This window comes from Alternaria burnsii (genome assembly GCF_013036055.1).
Source record: "Alternaria burnsii strain CBS107.38 chromosome Unknown 750, whole genome shotgun sequence".
Classification (NCBI taxonomy): Eukaryota; Fungi; Ascomycota; class Dothideomycetes; order Pleosporales; family Pleosporaceae; genus Alternaria; species Alternaria burnsii.
Window position 1 is genome coordinate 1,748,664 of NW_024066108.1, and position 17,169 is coordinate 1,765,832.

At 50.4% G+C, this 17,169-nt stretch overlaps 7 protein-coding genes across 7 annotated transcripts; 2 read left to right on the forward strand and 5 right to left on the reverse strand.

The window, feature by feature from the left end:
• Positions 1–204: 204 nt before the first annotated feature.
• On the reverse strand, positions 205–2,160 carry GT037_002014 (uncharacterized protein; the record flags this gene model as incomplete). Its single annotated transcript, XM_038927061.1, has 2 exons — positions 205–889; positions 947–2,160. 2 exons carry the CDS (start codon positions 2,158–2,160, stop codon positions 205–207), a joined length of 1,899 nt encoding a protein of 632 aa, XP_038790353.1.
• A 905-nt stretch (positions 2,161–3,065) lies between these two features.
• Positions 3,066–4,382, forward strand: GT037_002015 (uncharacterized protein; the record flags this gene model as incomplete). Its single annotated transcript, XM_038927062.1, has 1 exon — positions 3,066–4,382. The coding sequence occupies one exon, from the start codon at positions 3,066–3,068 to the stop codon at positions 4,380–4,382; it is 1,317 nt and encodes a 438-aa protein (XP_038790354.1).
• Positions 4,383–4,679: 297 nt separating this feature from the next.
• Positions 4,680–5,690, reverse strand: GT037_002016 (uncharacterized protein; the record flags this gene model as incomplete). The annotated part of the gene is made up of 2 exons (XM_038927063.1): positions 4,680–4,999; positions 5,048–5,690. The coding sequence occupies 2 exons, from the start codon at positions 5,688–5,690 to the stop codon at positions 4,680–4,682; spliced, it is 963 nt and encodes a 320-aa protein (XP_038790355.1).
• A 534-nt stretch (positions 5,691–6,224) lies between these two features.
• GT037_002017 (uncharacterized protein) lies at positions 6,225–6,926 on the reverse strand (the record flags this gene model as incomplete). The annotated part of the gene is made up of 1 exon (XM_038927064.1): positions 6,225–6,926. The coding sequence occupies one exon, from the start codon at positions 6,924–6,926 to the stop codon at positions 6,225–6,227; it is 702 nt and encodes a 233-aa protein (XP_038790356.1).
• Positions 6,927–7,435: 509 nt separating this feature from the next.
• On the reverse strand, positions 7,436–9,913 carry GT037_002018 (uncharacterized protein; the record flags this gene model as incomplete). The annotated part of the gene is made up of 1 exon (XM_038927065.1): positions 7,436–9,913. The coding sequence occupies one exon, from the start codon at positions 9,911–9,913 to the stop codon at positions 7,436–7,438; it is 2,478 nt and encodes an 825-aa protein (XP_038790357.1).
• A 1,407-nt stretch (positions 9,914–11,320) lies between these two features.
• Positions 11,321–13,188, reverse strand: GT037_002019 (mfs general substrate transporter; the record flags this gene model as incomplete). Its single annotated transcript, XM_038927066.1, has 3 exons — positions 11,321–12,660; positions 12,713–13,075; positions 13,134–13,188. The coding sequence occupies 3 exons, from the start codon at positions 13,186–13,188 to the stop codon at positions 11,321–11,323; spliced, it is 1,758 nt and encodes a 585-aa protein (XP_038790358.1).
• A 2,702-nt stretch (positions 13,189–15,890) lies between these two features.
• Positions 15,891–16,426, forward strand: GT037_002020 (uncharacterized protein; the record flags this gene model as incomplete). Its single annotated transcript, XM_038927067.1, has 2 exons — positions 15,891–16,045; positions 16,282–16,426. Coding segments are annotated over 2 exons (300 nt in total), but the record flags the coding sequence as incomplete, so codon positions are not given.
• Positions 16,427–17,169: the final 743 nt, after the last annotated feature.

Sequence of the window (17,169 nt, forward strand, 5' to 3'; positions counted from 1 at the left end):
GATTCTCTCCAGGTAATTTTGATCTATTCTTGAGAGATCGCGATTGGAAGCTAATGTATCGTAGCAGGTTCTGATTCTCCCTTCCATCCTGACGCCCTGGCAGCGCATAATATTCCTACGACCTATTCATACATACCCGGCGTTCATTCATTTACAGAGGACATTATATAGAGTTATAGCTAAAGACGCCTTCACAGTGACGTCTTAGTCTACATCGTCATTGGCAGGCTGCTGTTGACTTTCCACCGCGTCATGCATCTCTTCATCATCTTCGTCTTCAGTCTCGTCCATCTCGTCCTCACTGGCTGTCTCCCACACTGTAACATAGAGCTCTCCATCTTCTTCAAACACGTGATTGCCGTCTTCATCGACAAAGTGTCCGTCGTTATCTAGCTCAAGATCAAGCTCCATATCATCCTCCTCGTCAAGATCGTCAACCTCAAAGTCGTCGTCGCTACCAACATGCTCCACGCTTTCATCATCGGAATCGAACATGTCCATGAACGCGAGTCGGCGACCAGGCTTTACGAACTTGTGCTTGAGGACGTGCAGAGTGCGTCGCGTCTCTCCCCGTAATCTATTGATGTCCGCGTCACCAAGTTGATCCGTCTCGGGTGCTTCGCTTGTAGACTCTGGTGCTATCCGCATGCCTTCCTCTGCCTCTTCGTGAATTATGTGGCGGTGGAAGCCGACGACGCTCGCATCGTACACGCATTCGATGATTGGGATGGGCTCGTCATGAAGATATGGTGGTATCAGGCTAGGGCTTTTGTGCAGCTCTATTGACATCTTGAGATTGATGCCAGCCTTGAATAGCTTGTATGCCTTTGCATGACGATTGCGGAGGCGCTCATCGTCGCAGATGTAATCAGTATCGGATAGGTCGAGCCTGGGTACAGTCAGTGCTTGATCTGGAACGAACTTTGAGTGGTTCTGTCAAACTTACCAGAGATAGGACGATTGCAACAATTCTAGTGTGTTGAGAGACGGCAGCGCAGCATAGTGATCAAAGTCAGGCGGCTGATCCCAGAAGTCGATAGGAACGTCCCAATGCCGGCGAACACGAAGTGTTTCCAGACCGGGTGGCGCTAGATCGCGGTTCATTACGATAGCCTGATGTAGAAAGGAGTTTGTATCGCATTCCATATATGTGAGAATATGGAAATCACGCATGCCGTCACCAGGTGGTCGTATGCTGCGGAGCACGTGGGGGTTTCTATCGATGCGCCAACCGGGATTAAGGTGCGTGAGGCTTTCTAGCGAATGTGCAACTGCAGAGAGAGCTTGCAGCGACCCGCACGGATCTTTGGTTAGTACGGGCTTGACTTGTCTAGATCGGTTGACGTTGAAGACGTTTTCACCGAGAGTCAGCGTCTTCAGTCGTGCCGGCGTACGTAATATACTGAGCAAGCTTTTGGGCTGCAGCACGCACTCATCAAAGACCAAAGAAGTCAGAGGGGTTTGTCGGGTATGCGACGCAAGTTCAGGGATGTCAGAAGCCGGGAAGGCAACACAGGAGACGTGAAGATGTTTGAGCGCAGGGTGTCGGAAGAGGCAATGGAAGCCTTCAAGGTTCCAGAAGTCAGTATCAGCGCCGTGTGAATGGATGGTCAAGCTCTCAAGAAGACCCAGGCCAACGGTCCGCTCGACATGTTTTCCCAACCGTCGCTCCGTCATGATCTTATCAGCCTCGGCTGGACCATCAACGCAAGCTGTGTCAAGCGCGCGGCGAAAACGTTGCATGTCTCCATGAACCCAAGCCTCGCCACCAGCTCCCTCCCAGTGGAAGTTGTCGTAAGGACTCTCAATGTGCCACTCCCTCAGGTTGACCATGCGAGCCACGCACTCGTTGAAGGTTGTCCTTATTTCGTCACTGTCCTTCAAACTGTTGTCCTTGTATTGATAGAGAATCTTGAGTGTTTGCACGGCGCGCACGCGTTCATGACGCAATGTGAAGGCCTCGATGATGGCGTGAAGGTTTTTTACGGAGAGAAGCTCGATCCGCTTGTAAAGTCGCTCTTCGGCGAGATGTTGCATACCGCGACAAGTGCGAGCAAGAGCGCATAGTGTTTTGTAGTTGTCTTCGAGATGGTCGATGACCAGGAGAGCGAGTTCGTTGGGCAGCGTCGATTTGGCGGTGCCCAGAAGGTTGGACGCCATGGCGCGCGCGGTACTATGAAATGGCAAAGCTCTTCGTATGCGGGAATGCAGATGGCTCGCTGCTACGGGAAGTACTCGCGTCGGTTCGATTGACAGATCGTTGTTGCCTGAACGGTCCTGGATACCCTCAATCAATTCCTGTTGGGGCAACGAAGCGTGTGGTGGAAGGGATGTTGGGAGATACTGCTGGCGGACGTACTTGTTCGTATTTGGCGACTGTGAAATATCGTCGTGGAACCTGGCGAGATGGCTGTTGTGTTGCGTGAGAAACGCGATTTCACCTAGACCAACTAAATTATCAGAATATGCAGGGACGATAACGAGGGGCCGCGGCGGGGGTCGAGCAAAGCACGAGCCAACCAATGACGTCGACGCGTGGCCGCTGCATCCCTGTCGAGTCCATCGCCTGTCTCTCGTTCCTTTACCACGTTTATGTGTTCCCTCATTTCTCCTGTCAAAGCACAGCTTCGTAGTCACCCAAAACTTGCATCGGTTTCCACGCAGGATGTACGGATCATGATGATAAGAGTCGCTATAGAAAAGAGGAGCTCAACACGCATGCTGGCAACAGTGCGACGGGACTGCATGCATCGAGAGCGCCCTGGGACATCATTACATGTATCCAAGCTCGAAGGAAGGCGATACGATTTTCATTTTCACCTTCACTCACTCTTACAAGATAACTAATTTGATGGTTCCCTAAGGCCTACTATTGTTTCCATGTGTAGAGTGACTTCGTATTCTCCACTGTCACTACACTAACAATACTATGGTGAGCACATCGCTATCCTTACAGAGCTGACCTAACCAAGGTGAGTACAACATCTTGCTTGCCTCATGCTCAACGCTATCCGAGTATGACCTTTTCTAGCCTCTGCAAGTAGCAACATAACTATCCTATAGCCATGCAGCGTCCACCAAGCCCAATATCCATGTATACCGGCTCGCCGAGCGCGAAAGGCAAGAACAAGCGCGCAATAGACGAAAGCCTCCTAGCTACCGGCCGTCCTCAACAACCATCCATGATCGACAATAATGCGCCCCGCATCCTCCGCCGCTATCAACACCGCCGTCGCAATGTCGCTACTGAGGTATGGAGCCCCGAAATACCTTCTACAACCTCACCCCGAGCCTTCGCCGATGCACCAGCTCCAAAAAAGCCTTTCAGCGTCTATAAGGCTATCCTTCGACACCCGAACCTCTTCTTCCAGTTTGCGCTCCGCCTTCCTTACCCTTCCATCATCGACCTTTATGCCATCGACAAAGAGTTTCATTATCGCTTAAACCTATACAGTGTCTCCCTGATACACGACTATGCTCGTTACCATGCGCCGCTCGCAGGTTACATATTCAGCTGGGTGCTGTATCCACGACTATGCATTTCAGACCCTATGCTCAGACCCATGGACGGACGAGAGTGGCTCGCGCGCGATGTACCAGGTTTTCGCTGGGTGGGCATGATACTCTGGCGCCAAAAGATTGTACGCAGTATTCTCACAATACTAGGTTTGGAAGGTCATCGCGTACCGGCCAGCTGCGAGGGTGCGCTGATGAAGTTCTGGGGTCTCATGGAGTTGAACACTACGAAACTGCGCCTTTCCTTCCTCGAGGACGGGGATATCTGGACAAACATCGATATTATCAACATCCAGCTCTTCTTCGTCAAGCTCGACATGCGCTTTTCCGACCCGATTCTTGGGAATGGCGTCTGTCAGCTAGGATCGCTGCTGCTTGGCCAGAGAAGTTTGGAAACGCTGTGGAAAGTGCTGAGCGGAAAGTTGAAGTTGGACTACGACAACACGAGCGACATCGTCGTGAAGACGTACCTCAACGAAGATCTTGACGTCGAAGCACATCCCTGGCTCGAAGACGAAGGCGATACTGGCGTTCCAGAGGAGCTGTGGGGTCTGCTGAGTCTTGAAGGCTGGCATGAGGACGGCATACAAATGATGCATGCTATAGATATGGTCATCACTGAGGGAGTGAGAAGAGGGCTCAATGTGCAGCAGCACTACCTAGACTTTGTCCTTTATGGATGGGTAGATGAGAAAACTGGGGAGAATGTCCCGATCCCAAGGCAGTTGAGAAGGGATAAGAAGGTGATAGTGCCAAGCAAAGGCTGGCCGTCAAAAGAATTGAGACGGAATACGATCGAGAAGTTGGACGTGCGCTTTGGGTTGAGGCAAGGAGATGATGGCAATGCGATGGACCTAAGCATTTGAACTCGTACACAATTTCGATAAATTGACACAATCTTCAATCCATTTACTTGGTATTTCTGCAAGCTCACAACGTCATTCAGATCAGTGTGATCATGCTACAATTATTTGATTTTCTTCTCCGACTATCTGGAAGATCTGCGATGACTGCGGCCTTTCAACATGACTGGGCAGCTTCGTTTTCGCCTCAAAGTCTTGCCATCTCATTGAGCCTTCGTTTCAGTACCACTCCTCGCTTGTTTGCGAACACGGTGGATACTAGCGTATCTCGACCAGTTTCCGCCTCTTGCGCGCTTGTCACTACTTTGCCATGTCGACAACTATGTCCATGATGTCCTGCAGCTTGACTTTGCCTCCGTAGCCTTTAGATACCATCTGAGTACACATGTCCTTCGCACTGTTAAGGATCTCTCGCTTCTTCTCATTAATGTCTGAGGGATCGAAATTGAAGAAAGCCTTGTTGGTATTGGTCTCAATGATGGCGATGTACTTGAGGGTTGGTGGAAGGACAGCCTGTTGCTCAGTCATATTGCTGGTGATGTTGTCCGAGTGCTCAGTGAGGTCCGGGGAGATACTACGAGAAGTCGATGGGGTATTCATGATGACGGTGGAGGACTCAGCTAGCCTCAGTTAGCCATGTAAACTCGAGGGGAGTTTGATGCACTTACTGACAGCGCTCAGGCTCTTGTCCTGTCGCAACACGTCTCTACGCTCTGTATCTAAGGTACGTTCCTGATACTTTCCACTAAACTCCTTGGCGAACATCCTTTTTGGGGCATTTTCTCGCATCCACATGAATTGAGTCAAGAACCGGCGATATTGCAGCTTGTTTCCCTCTGAATTCTTGAGCAATTCCATCTGATGGCACGAAGAATCATACCAGCGCCTTCTCTCGTCCTGCTCGAGGAGGACGATCCAGGGATTTCCCATAGTCCCGTTTTCTTTCACCTTTATGCCGTTGGTGGAGAAGCCAGGTAGCAACTCTAAATATTCTCCGAGTTCATCAAGATCTGATCGGAACAGAGGAGAACGCTCTAGCCAAGATGAAGCGACTTCATGTAGTTCACTGACTGTGCGGTGCTTGAGAGAACTCTCTTTTACCACAAGAGGCCATGGTTCGATGTCGCTAATTAAGCTTCTGCCATTTGCAATAAGCGTTTGAAGGCACTGAGCGTCCTGATGGTCCTGATGGGTATCTAGTACATCGGTAGGAAGGGATTCGACGATGTTGTCCAGTACGTAGATGCAAGCCACTACAGTTTCGACCGGAACGACGACGAAGTGGATCAATTCGGAGGAGGCTGCGTCCATGCTGGTGTTTGTGCGTCTAACCTAGCTTCTGCCGGCGCAGAAGAAAATTTGGGAGACGGAAACACGAGTTGGGAAGTCGCAGTGTTTTTTGAGCTCAGACAGAAGCCCCACTAGAGCAAACGGCAGTCGCGACCGCACGGTGGTAACTCGTGTGATAGTGAACGATAAAGAAAATTGCAACATCCTAATCGGTTCACTAGCTGAACTGGGAAGATAAGAGGTGAAGGTGAAGAACAGTGATTTCGTGCGACTAGTAACTCGCTACATCACAGGACGAAGGACAAATAGTCTGCGCGAGAGATCAACGATTGTTTGAAACACGGTAGTTTGCGACAATCAAAGAGCTTTCAAATAGAGTCATATTCAACATATATCACCATAGAATCATTACACTGAAACATTCTGACCAAAGAAGACATATTGTTTACGTGTATAACAATCGTGTCTCTCCGAAAGTTTGACAAGCGCCATACCCATCAGATCTTACACACTGAACAAACCAACTACCATCTTCCCCGATCTTACGATCGATCGCTAGCACAAGCCATGTTGTTCCCTGACATCCTTGCTGATTTCCTGAACGATCTGGTCTAAGCGCGTCTGATAGGAATCCAACTCCCTATCACCCTCTTGGAACTTCTCAATTTTCTCCGCAAGAAATACCGCCTCCCAGAACCGAGGATGTTGACGGATATGTTCACGGATGTAAGGATAGCGCTCTGCAATACCATCATTGTGGTTGGTATCCGTAGCTATGCTATGAGATGCTTCACGGTCGTGGTTAGGTATGGTCGTAGTGTTCTGAGGTACGTTGACACTGTGGCTGGGGCTGGGGACGGTGCTCCGGCGCGCATTGTGACCATGAATAGAGGCAGCTGGAGTGGTGGAGTTCCGGGGCAGGCTGGCGCTTCGAGAGTGACCCTCTTGGCGGGGGTATTCGACTGCAGAATAGTGTTCATGATGTCCAAAATCGTAAGGAGTTAGTTGGTTATATCCAGACCAAGCTACAACGCGATGATTATATGCGCAGTGTTCTAAGTAGGATGTGGCGGCCAGAACGCGTAGTTGATCCCGCCGAAGCATGTCGTCTGTGTAGTCGGGGTCGTAATTAGCATATCTCATGGGCGGAGGTTGATGACCATGGCCATGAGAGCGACTTCTCCGTCGAATCCAATTCCAACCATTGTTCCGGCGAACAAGCTCATATCGAGAATCATAGCCGCCGCGCATAGGCATCGTGATTCGTTTAAGTCCGTGATGGGACTCAATGGTTAAGGTCGAGGTCGTAAACGGTTGACCCTGGGCACTCAAGTAGTGTTCGCGCGAAGGAAGAGTATTTGGAAGAGAAGAGGGTCTGTGAGGTGTTTATCATACAGTAGTGAGCCAACCCTTGAAATAAACCTATTCGCTCAAGGACTAAGGGCAGCGGCTGCCTAGTAAGTGACAACAAAGAGAATAGCAATGAGATAATTAGACTCTAGCACTTGAAATGCAAACGGAGGCGAAGTGTGTGCCAAGTAGCATAGGGAATATGTGAAAAAAGAAGCACACGGGTCAGTGTTTCACGGAGACTATGGGCAACGATAATATGATGAAAATTGAGTATATACGGAGGAAAGGTCTTCTCATGTCATCCTGTGACTCTTTCAACAACGCAGAGACCATCATGGATATCCAAGCACCCGGAAACGCCGTGCGATATGCAGAGAACAGCGACAATATATCCGTGCAAACATGACGTAGCATCAACGTAGCATGTAACTCAAGTCCGGTAGCCCTGCTACAATATTTTGGATTATCTGCTCTTCCTCGTTCTTCCTTCGTTGCGCAGAGTTCGTAGCTCCAGTCAGCGGTTGAATCGATGGGGGAGTTACATTCCGTGGGGGTGAAGATCGTGTGAAAGTTTTCGCTGAAGACGCGACACTGGAAGGCCTTGGAGGAGTTTCGAAAACCGAGAGAGGATCTGATGTGTCGCGCGTGGTCTGCGCAGGCGCTCTTGACGATGGTGCAGGTTCAAAGAAAGAGAAATCAGCATCAGCCCATGCATCTACAGTAGACTCATTTGGCATCGCCGAGAATGCAGGCGGCGTGCTCGGCCGGACGGGTACTGGTTCTAAGGTACTAGATGCGAATGCAGAGAAATCGTCGTCTTGCGTGTCATTAGACTCCGCAATCTTGACTTCACTGGAAACAACTTCATTCCCATCGGGCGTGTCATGTACTGGTGATGTATCAACTTGGACTTGGTCCTGTTGAATAGTCTCTCGAACTGGCTTCGACGAGACATCGATCTGGGTCTTTTCGGGTGTGACAGTGGTAGACCGCTTAGCAGGTCTCAAGCGTCCAGGTCCAATAGGCCCTTGTTCAGCATTGAATGGAACAAAACTTTTCGGACCAAAGATCGCCGACGTAGGCGATATGGTGCTTCGTAGGCGCACGATATGCATTGCGTCAGCTGAACGATCCTGGGTCGGTGGAGTCGTTGGAAGTGGCGTAGAAGTTGACACAGTGCTGTTGAGCGTCGCTGGTATCGAACTTGGGAAGGCTGAAGGTGGAGTAGACACTGTAGGGCTTGATATCATCTCACCCCAATCATCGTCATCATCTGTAGACACATCGGCACGTTGTTCTTGATTGAGAGTGTTGGTGTCAGGAGTACTGGGCTCTTCCCAAGGACTTGCTAAGGTTGTGGTTGGCGCAGGAGGTGCGATTGCTTTCGTTGCGACAGCCGGCGTTTCAGTCGACGTTTGCCCTCGTGTAACCCCAACGTCGCGTGCAAGGTCGATCGAAACTGCACGAAGCTCCTGTGTCTGGGCATTGACTACAGCTGTAGGCTTCGACACGACAGGTGGAGACATGGAGCGCAGGCTAGGACTGTCCTGCTTCCAAAGGTCTGTTGTGGTTGTCGTGGAACTCCAGTTGAAAGCGATTGGAGTGTCGGCGGACACAGGAGGAAGGCTTTGTCTTGCCGGTGCAGCTTCGATTGCTCGCGGTGTGGGAACGGACGTCTTCGTACGCAAATGTCCTCTTGGGTTTAGAGGTTCTGGAGGTGCTGGTGTGTCCCAGTAGAACGAAGCTCTAGCCCCTGGCCCAGTGCCAGAAAGACGGTCCTCGCGAGCCCATCTAGCTACCGTCTTGTTTACTTCCAATCTGACCTCAGAACCCGCCCATGTGACCCGAATATAGTTGTCGTCCCCGTTCCCGCTATTGAATTCTCTCATGGTTTGCTTGCGCGTCAACCTGTACCAAGCTTTGCGCCCAGACGTTGAATATACCGGGTCGTCTGGAGCCTCTTCTGGCTCCTTTGCAGCAGCATCAGGAGGAAAGAGTTCGTCAAGAAGTGTTTTGTCGAGTTCGTATGCACCAGCGTTATGCGAGGCAGCAGCGGCGGCAGCACTCGAGGAGGCTGCAGGCGAACCAGGGCGAGACGTAGAGCGCTCTAATAAGACCTCTTTTGTATCACCCGCAGCGTCTTGTGTAATCTTTGAGTGACCAGACGGAGCTTCTGTCAATAGAGTATCCTCTGTGGAGGTTCCAAACTCCTCGTCTGCACTATCGTTGCTCGAGCTTTCGACCTCGGCTTCGCTGTTCTCATCATTCATTATTTGCGACTGGACCTCCTTCTCGGGTTCTGTTGCTTCTGCAGTCTGTTTCTTATCTACAGCCTCTTCCTCGAATGAGGTTCGCGGCGACTCGGGAGGTGCCTCGTGACGACTCGCTTCAGACGGGGACGTAGAAGGTCGTGCAGAAGAGTCGTCTTCGGGCTGTAATCGATTCGAAGGAGCGACTGGAGCTTGATCAGAAGCCTTATCCAGCTGTACCGTGGTCGACGTGTCCGAAATATCCGAAGCTACGTTGTCCGCATCAGAAGTGTCCTCCGTCTGTGCAGCCCACGTGTCTCCTTCCAGCGACAGGTTATCTCCATGCTTCTCTTCTATACCCCATCGCGGACCATCTTCAATCGCATGCCCATTCTTCAGCGGACTCGGCTCAGCTATGCGCGTCTCCGTAGGTATAGCGACAGTTGTATCTTGCTCAGACGACGTAGTCCAGTCTCCAAAACTCTCGTCCTCATTGCCCCATCCAGCATCATCCAGAAAACCGTTCAATAGCACTGGTGCGGGAGCGAGTGCAGGCGGCTGTGGTGCGGTCACCTCGTTCTTCGTCGGGGACTTTTGGTCGTCGGCATTGTTGTCTGCCCAAGGGTCGCCCCAATGATCCATGGTCGGGCTGCTGCGTCAAGCGTCATAGTGAGTCGCTTCTGCTAGAGAAGCATCACCAGAAACGCAAGCGATAACGAGTTAGTGTGAAAGGTAGGGCGCTGCGAACCGTCCAAGGTCAGCTTACCTTGGGGAGGTGCAGCTTTCTGCCAAGCCGGGAGTCGGACTTTATTCAGCCGGCAAACTTCTTTCCCGAGCGGCGTTCATTCACAACTTCGACATTGACCATGCAACAACAGAAAATCAGAGCGCGAACACCTATTTCAAGGGACATGTTCTGACACTCGCTTATAGAGGAGGAGAACAAATCCATCTGGACATCGCATCTTACGACTTCACTTCTTGCTCCATCGTTTGTGTAGAGTGAACATCACTAACAACGCAGCACATACATTGTGAATTTATGATACTTTCATGGCCTCACACTTTCGTCAGTACTTTCTTTAAGATCGCCTCTCGCGACATGGTATCTCCTCCCGAACCTACTATGTGCATCCTGACCAAGACCCACGATGCAACCCTCCACAAAGTCGTGTTCTTGTAGCCCGCCAACTGCGCAATACCACAAAGCAGCTAGCAAAGTATGCTCACAAAGATAGTCGGCAGGATGATTTAGCAGTTCAGGATGGTTCGCGCAACTAACGAATCGCACGGAAGCTATCTTCGTGTTCTTATGGCTTTCGTTTCTATGTTGGATTGCTTTCGATGAGTCCCTGTCACAGTCATTGTGGTTGTTGCGTGCTATCTACTTTGTCGAATTGCTATCACTTGTACGAACCCAAGAAAGATAAGCATTCAGCTGTCGCGCGATGCGTTATTATCAGAGACCTGGTTCTGCCCGGTGCAATGACGTTCACGCTCTTCAATCTCAAAACCTGACGTTTAAAGCTTTCGAGAATTCCTTTCAGATTTATTGGCTCGTTACAGAAAGCTCATCTCTTCCTTCATTACGACTGCGTAGATCCATCGTGATCATTATACCGGATGTCCGCCATTCCGTGCGCTGCACCAACCCTGTGGTAAACTTGGAGTAGACCCACTGTGGGCCTGGATCGACTTGCAGTTAGCTGTCTGTGCGTGAGTAGGACGGGTTGCACGGACTGTCCAAGTGGGTCATCATCCCAAGTATAGACTGACTGTCAAGCATCACACATTATCGGTTCAAAGTTGAGGTTCGTGCAAGACGCGACGTGAATGGCATTCAGTTTCTCAGGTCGCTATGCAAGAAAACTGCTCAGATGCTCGCATCCGTAAAGAACATAGAAAATGAGCGCTCAAGATGTAAGCACATCGAGGCAAACCATAAACGCCGGATGAACATGCAACGCCGAATACCAAGACGTCTAGAAAAATATTACTCCATCATCCACCGCTTTTCGCACAATGCTTTCGTTATCTTCTTGAACTCTATTATCGGACTGACTCGATGATGGAAATGTCGTCTACTGCGTCCTCGTCCATGTCATGATGCATAACCTTCTTAAGACCATTGTCGATTTGAACGGCACCAACATCCTCTTTGGGAACCCAGAATAATTGAACCATGCCAAAGATGGCAGCAGCAGCAAGGGCGAACCAGGCTGCCGCGGATCCTCCGAGGGAGTAGATCAATCCGATAAGAGGTGAGGAAATTGTTCTCGCCAGACAGCAGGCCGACATAGCGATACCATTGACACGACCAAGGACGAGGGGCGACGGAACGGCATTCTTCATCAGGATCAGGGCGCACGGGAACACGATAATACCAAAGAATGCCTGCAGAAAAAGCGAAAGGTAGATACCCGGGGTCTCGAGCTCATGGGGAAAGGCGCTGATGAAGGGCACAATCAGGTAAGTGATCGGGTAAAGAATGATCATCCAGATGAATGAGTTCCAGACACCAGCCCATTCGACGAAGATAGGGAAGATGAAACCCTGGACAAAAAGAGTGATGAAGCCGTTGACCGTGAGGAATTTCCCTACGTCTGGTAGATCCATTCCTAGTCCGCCCTTGAAATCTAGGCCAGTCGTTGTAGGTGTATCAAGGATGTAAACAGGGAGGATTGAGATGAAGGCCATTTGGTGGAAAGCAAAGATGGACATAGCGAGGACGATCATAACTACAGTCCGGTTGAAGGTCTTGCGGGGTTTCGGGGTCGGCCCACCACGCATGGGTAGCACGTCCTGCTGGATCTTGATCGAGTGCATGGTTCCGAAAGATGAACGGCGGATATCAAACCTTTGGTCGAAGGGCATAGGCATACCCTCTTCCAAGAAAGAAGCCCTTTTGCGGATGTGTCGAATGCTGCCAGAAACGGACATGGAGGCCAACCTGTCGCGCGTATAGCTAGCAATGGAGCCACGGTGCCGCATAGAGCCAGCGGTTGAGCCTCGGGCCTCTCGGTTCGCATGCGGGTGGTTCGCGGGCGGTCCAAGAAGACGGCTTCGCTCGTTCGCAGGGGTTTCGTTGATGGTATCCAGGTGGTCGTGGTAATCATGCTGTTCATGGTGGTCCGCAGTACCATTTGCTCCCTCCTCCTTCTCTTCACGGACAAGTGTTTCCTCCAAGAAGATCATACCCTGGAGGATGGCTAGCATAATCCCAATGGCTGCGATGAGGTTAGGGAGAAGATACGGGTAGCGTCCGAAGAGACCATGCTTGTCGAAAGCATGAGGGTAGAGTCGTGCCGGTTGGGCGAGGAAACCACCCATTGCTGAACCGATAATACCGCCCACCGTCCAGACGAAGGGCTGTGTCGCATATGCACGCGCTATCTCTGGTTAGATGGACATGCGGGATGGGGTATTGCGCGATTTACTCACGCTCGTGGGCCGGATTTTTGACCGACTCTGCGACCATGGTTTGCATGATTGCAACATTTCCATTCAATGCACCGCCGATAAAGCGCGCAAGCAGCGCGACCCAATATGTCTGCGCAACACCGAACATGAGACTTGACAGGGCAACGCCGAGCAGACCAATGAGCGCGACGGGTTTCCGGCCGTAGACATCAGAAACCATTCCCCATAACGGGGCTGTCATGGCCTCGGCGATGGCGTAAGCGGACACCAAGAGTCCAGCGTAGAAAGAAGCATCGTGTCTGCTAATTCCCAAGTCCTGAACCATGAGGGCCGAATAGGCCAGGATGGAGTTGAAAGCGAGAGGCTCGGAGAATCGGCATATTCCTACGCGGTGGTCAGAAACATCCAATCACAATGACATCACTGCAGCCGCCACACATACCGAGAATAATGAGCTGCTTGGTGGGGAACGGCGCGTCCTTTGGATCGGGAGGCATACTGGCGGTATTACGATTACTAGAGAATGGAGGTTGAGGAGTTTCACATAATAACAGAAGATGGGAATCAAGGTTTTACGGGCAACAGCTTATCATAGCGCCACTAGGTGAGAGCAAGCGCGGGCCGACAGATTCCCCTCAATGGATTCGCGACATGCACCGTGCCCCAACAACTAGCGTTTCCCGCATTCGCGATAAACGTGCTGCAGCCTCGCCGTTCCCTGTTAGATGCAGACACAAAACTCGCTTGTGCCGCCTCAATTCCGATTGCTTGAAAACCCCCGGCCGTTGAACTCATGTTTGGAAACACCCTTCCGACGAGTGCGGCTGCGCATGCTGGGACCGATACACGCCAGCTCGCCGAACTCCGTCAAATTTGCCTGCCAGATTTGCTGTTTGCAGGTGTCAACCCATCGATTGAGTTTTACTAGGCCAGATCTTGGACTTGCACGGGGCGGGTTACCCTTGTCGTTCGATTCATACGTCATAGTGAGAATGACCGCCAAGGGGTGCTGCAGTTGAGGCAGGCAAAGCAACCCTGTCTCGACTATTGGCTTGCTCACCGTACTTTCCACGGTCGTAGCTTGCACGGCTGCCGCGGACCATGGAATCTCACCATTTGCTTTGTTCGACAAAGACATCGAAAACTAAAGCATCGATCATTCTGCTAGCAATGCCCAAACTCCACAATGCGAGCATCTGAGAGGCCTGCGGGCAGTTCCCACAGAGGTCGTGGTTCCTTTTAGATTTGTTGAGTAACATGTCAGGTCAAGCCCATGCGGAACTTGGTGGCGCTACCGAGCGTCACGAGGCATCCTTCTTTCGACACACCTTCCTGTGTGCCTTGAACAATATCACTCTACTCTGCAGCCTCCGCGAAACCTCATATCTTTGAGTAGCATCCTGCACCAATGGCAGGCCAAGGAAATGACATGCATCCGCTTGCGTTATCTGCTGAGGCTCACGAGACCCAATCGCCATCAACACCATTGTCTACCCCGCGAGACCTGTCGCACCTCTTCTTGTAAGCGGTGTGACAGAGCACTACTGAGGTGCGGGTGCGGATCCGATCATCGCTGGTCGGCATTCTGGTGATGGATTGATCATGTGATATCGCGTCAAGTTCAAGCTCCGCGGATACATTTACGTCAACGATCTTTTCTTTTCTCATTCACGATCGTATTCCGCACGCTACAGGCCGTACCTGCTCTCTCCACGATAACTACCGAGGTGACACAGATCAGCGCAGCCGCGGCTTCGCCTATCGATCCGATCGCTTTTACATGTTCGCTTCCGTGCGCGAAATGAGCAGCGATCCGTCTCATCTCCCAGTTCCGTGCCTGGCGCTAGCATTCCCATCAATACAAAGTAGGGGCTCTTCCATTGTTCTAGATGCTCTTGTTAGTTTGAGCATGAATCATCTCGGTTTCACGTCTTTCACGAGTCAGCGATTATCCTCTGTGCCGCGTCGCAGGCAGTCCACGATTGAAGCAATGCGTTTCGATGGTTCGTTAATCTCATCCACCGTTCATCGAACGATCTCTATATTGCACTGCATCAAGCCACCATCCCCCATCTCTTTCATTGACGCGCCCAAATTTGAAGTCGTGACGAAGATGACTGCGACACCCATGCAGGTACCCACTTAAAGTGGCCTAGTTGGCTCGCTTCGTCCCGATCGCGACTTTCCAGCCCCTAGGACGTACCTTGGAAGACTGTCTTGTAAATGACAGCGTTATGCGACGCCACGGCATAATCATTTCCTGCTATTCGACAATTGGAGCTACAGACCCCCACGCTATGTGTTGTCAATTCGCACTCTACTTGCGGCCTTGTTTTGGACACTTGCCCCCGACTCTTCCTGTCCTTCCAATGCTTCCAGCGGATTATACGACTTTGACCTAAGCAGCACACGACGGGTTACTATCGAACCCTCTACGGTCAATCCGCTGTTCTTATGCCAACAATGCTCACGAGCGTGTGTGTGTCAAGCTGAGTTGATACTAGCAATCTATAGAGAGCCAACATGCGTACAGGTGATATGATTCCCTTGTCTACATCTGGCCTCAGGAGGTACATGATCTTAAAACCAGTCTTGGGAGTCGCTGAGATCTGAGAAGAGATGAGGAGCGCTGGCTTTATCACTACGGAGGTCGTTGAACAGAAGATGACGTGTATAGGAGGAAATTGAGTATGGTACGAGTTCTATGAGGAGTACTACCGAATGGATTGTGTCGGTAATATACGGCCCAGACCACGAGATCGTGCAAGACGTCTACCTGGAGTCCGTCAAGAATGCATGCGCTAGATGATTGACCCCGCTCATAGCGTTATTAGTACCGTCCTCAAGCCAAGAGCATAACTGGTCACTAGTAAACAGCTTCCCAACCAACGTGTGCCTCCTTTGTTTTGCCAACGATTTCCAAGACTGCAATACCTACCGTTATACATATTTTCAACATAGCGCTGAACCACTTTTGCTATCCGTCAAGCACCAAAATGCCTAGATTCAATCGCCGTAGCCGTTTTCGACGACGATCTACATCATTTCCTGCAGTTTGCCAAAGGAATTGTCTGCAATGACAACAAGGTTACTGTGAGAAGGAAATGTCCCTTGCGTCGATACTCTCTGCGGCGGTCCAGTCGCCACTTGCGATAGTGGTTGTACCCATTCACTGTATTGCCGTTAACGTAACACAGTTGCCAATGCTCTCGAATCTATACTCGACCAAAAAGACATCGTCGTGATTAAGGCTAGAAGACTTGAGAAACCTACGCTTGTCTACGACGCTTGGGAACTGCATTGTTTGGAGTCGGTATCAAGTATTGTAGACGGGTTTAGCAAAGGCACTAAACGGTCAGTTGGTAGTATCGAGACTCTCATGTCAGGCCACAACAATATGCACAGATTCTCTTACGCCAAAACGCTACTGTAAGGGCCATCGGGTGGAAAATCTCCAAGCGGTAGATTGTCTCATCCCCTGTTAGCCTATTCAAAATATTGTTCGAGTTTTCAAACATATATGGAGGCATAATACTCCCAGTTGACATATCAAATGACATCTCAGGTTTGCTATAAAGACCAATTAACAGACTACAACATAAGCTCATCTCCAATGATCCTGTCTTTACTTCTCGCAAGAATCAGCTGTATTCCGATGTCCGCTTTGAACCCCATTCGGCCGCTCGAAGCGCAAAGTTCAGCGACCGCAATCTTGCGCTCAAAACATCAATCTGAAACTACTACAAGCTCGTGGAAAGAACGATGCTCCTAGCAGCAGGGACCACCACCACCAAGGCAGATAAAGGGAAAAGCGCGACCAGAAAATATCTCGATACAGTCCCAGACTAGAACGATAAAATGCAAGAAATCGCTGTTCTGATCCGACTGCAGCTGAAATGATCGCATAGTTCTGATACTGGTTGTCAAAGTCTCAAGACTAGCCATATATCTACAGTGGCTGGTATGTGAATTCTGGGGTTGGTAAAGAAGTTTGGTGCCTTTAGTGAGAGTCCCTATAGCTTCGTCAATGAAGTCAACAAGATAGAGGCGGATAGGCTAAAAGATCATAACGCGTGTTGAGAGAAGGCGACAGATCTGAATTGAGAATCTGGAGATGATGAGGATTCTATCTAGCTTTAGCCATGTGGAGTGAGATCAACCTTTGAAGGTAACATGCGATAGTGGTAGATGTAGGCGGTTACAGATTTCATATTAGGTGAACAGTGCAAGGAAATGGCTAAGATCAAGCTCACACCATTCGCGGGGAGCTGAGGCTTGACACATGATATGGTTTTCCGGACATCTACCTGCCACGTTGTACAATTGCCTACGATGCGCGATGCCAGCTTTCTGCGTTACTCGGCCGTCGTCAGTTTTCGTTAAGGTGATACAAAAAAGAACACAGCACCGCCTCACTTTCGAAGCTTCATGGATTCTTTACCTATTCTATTTGTCATTCTACGTTGATCTGCAATGCC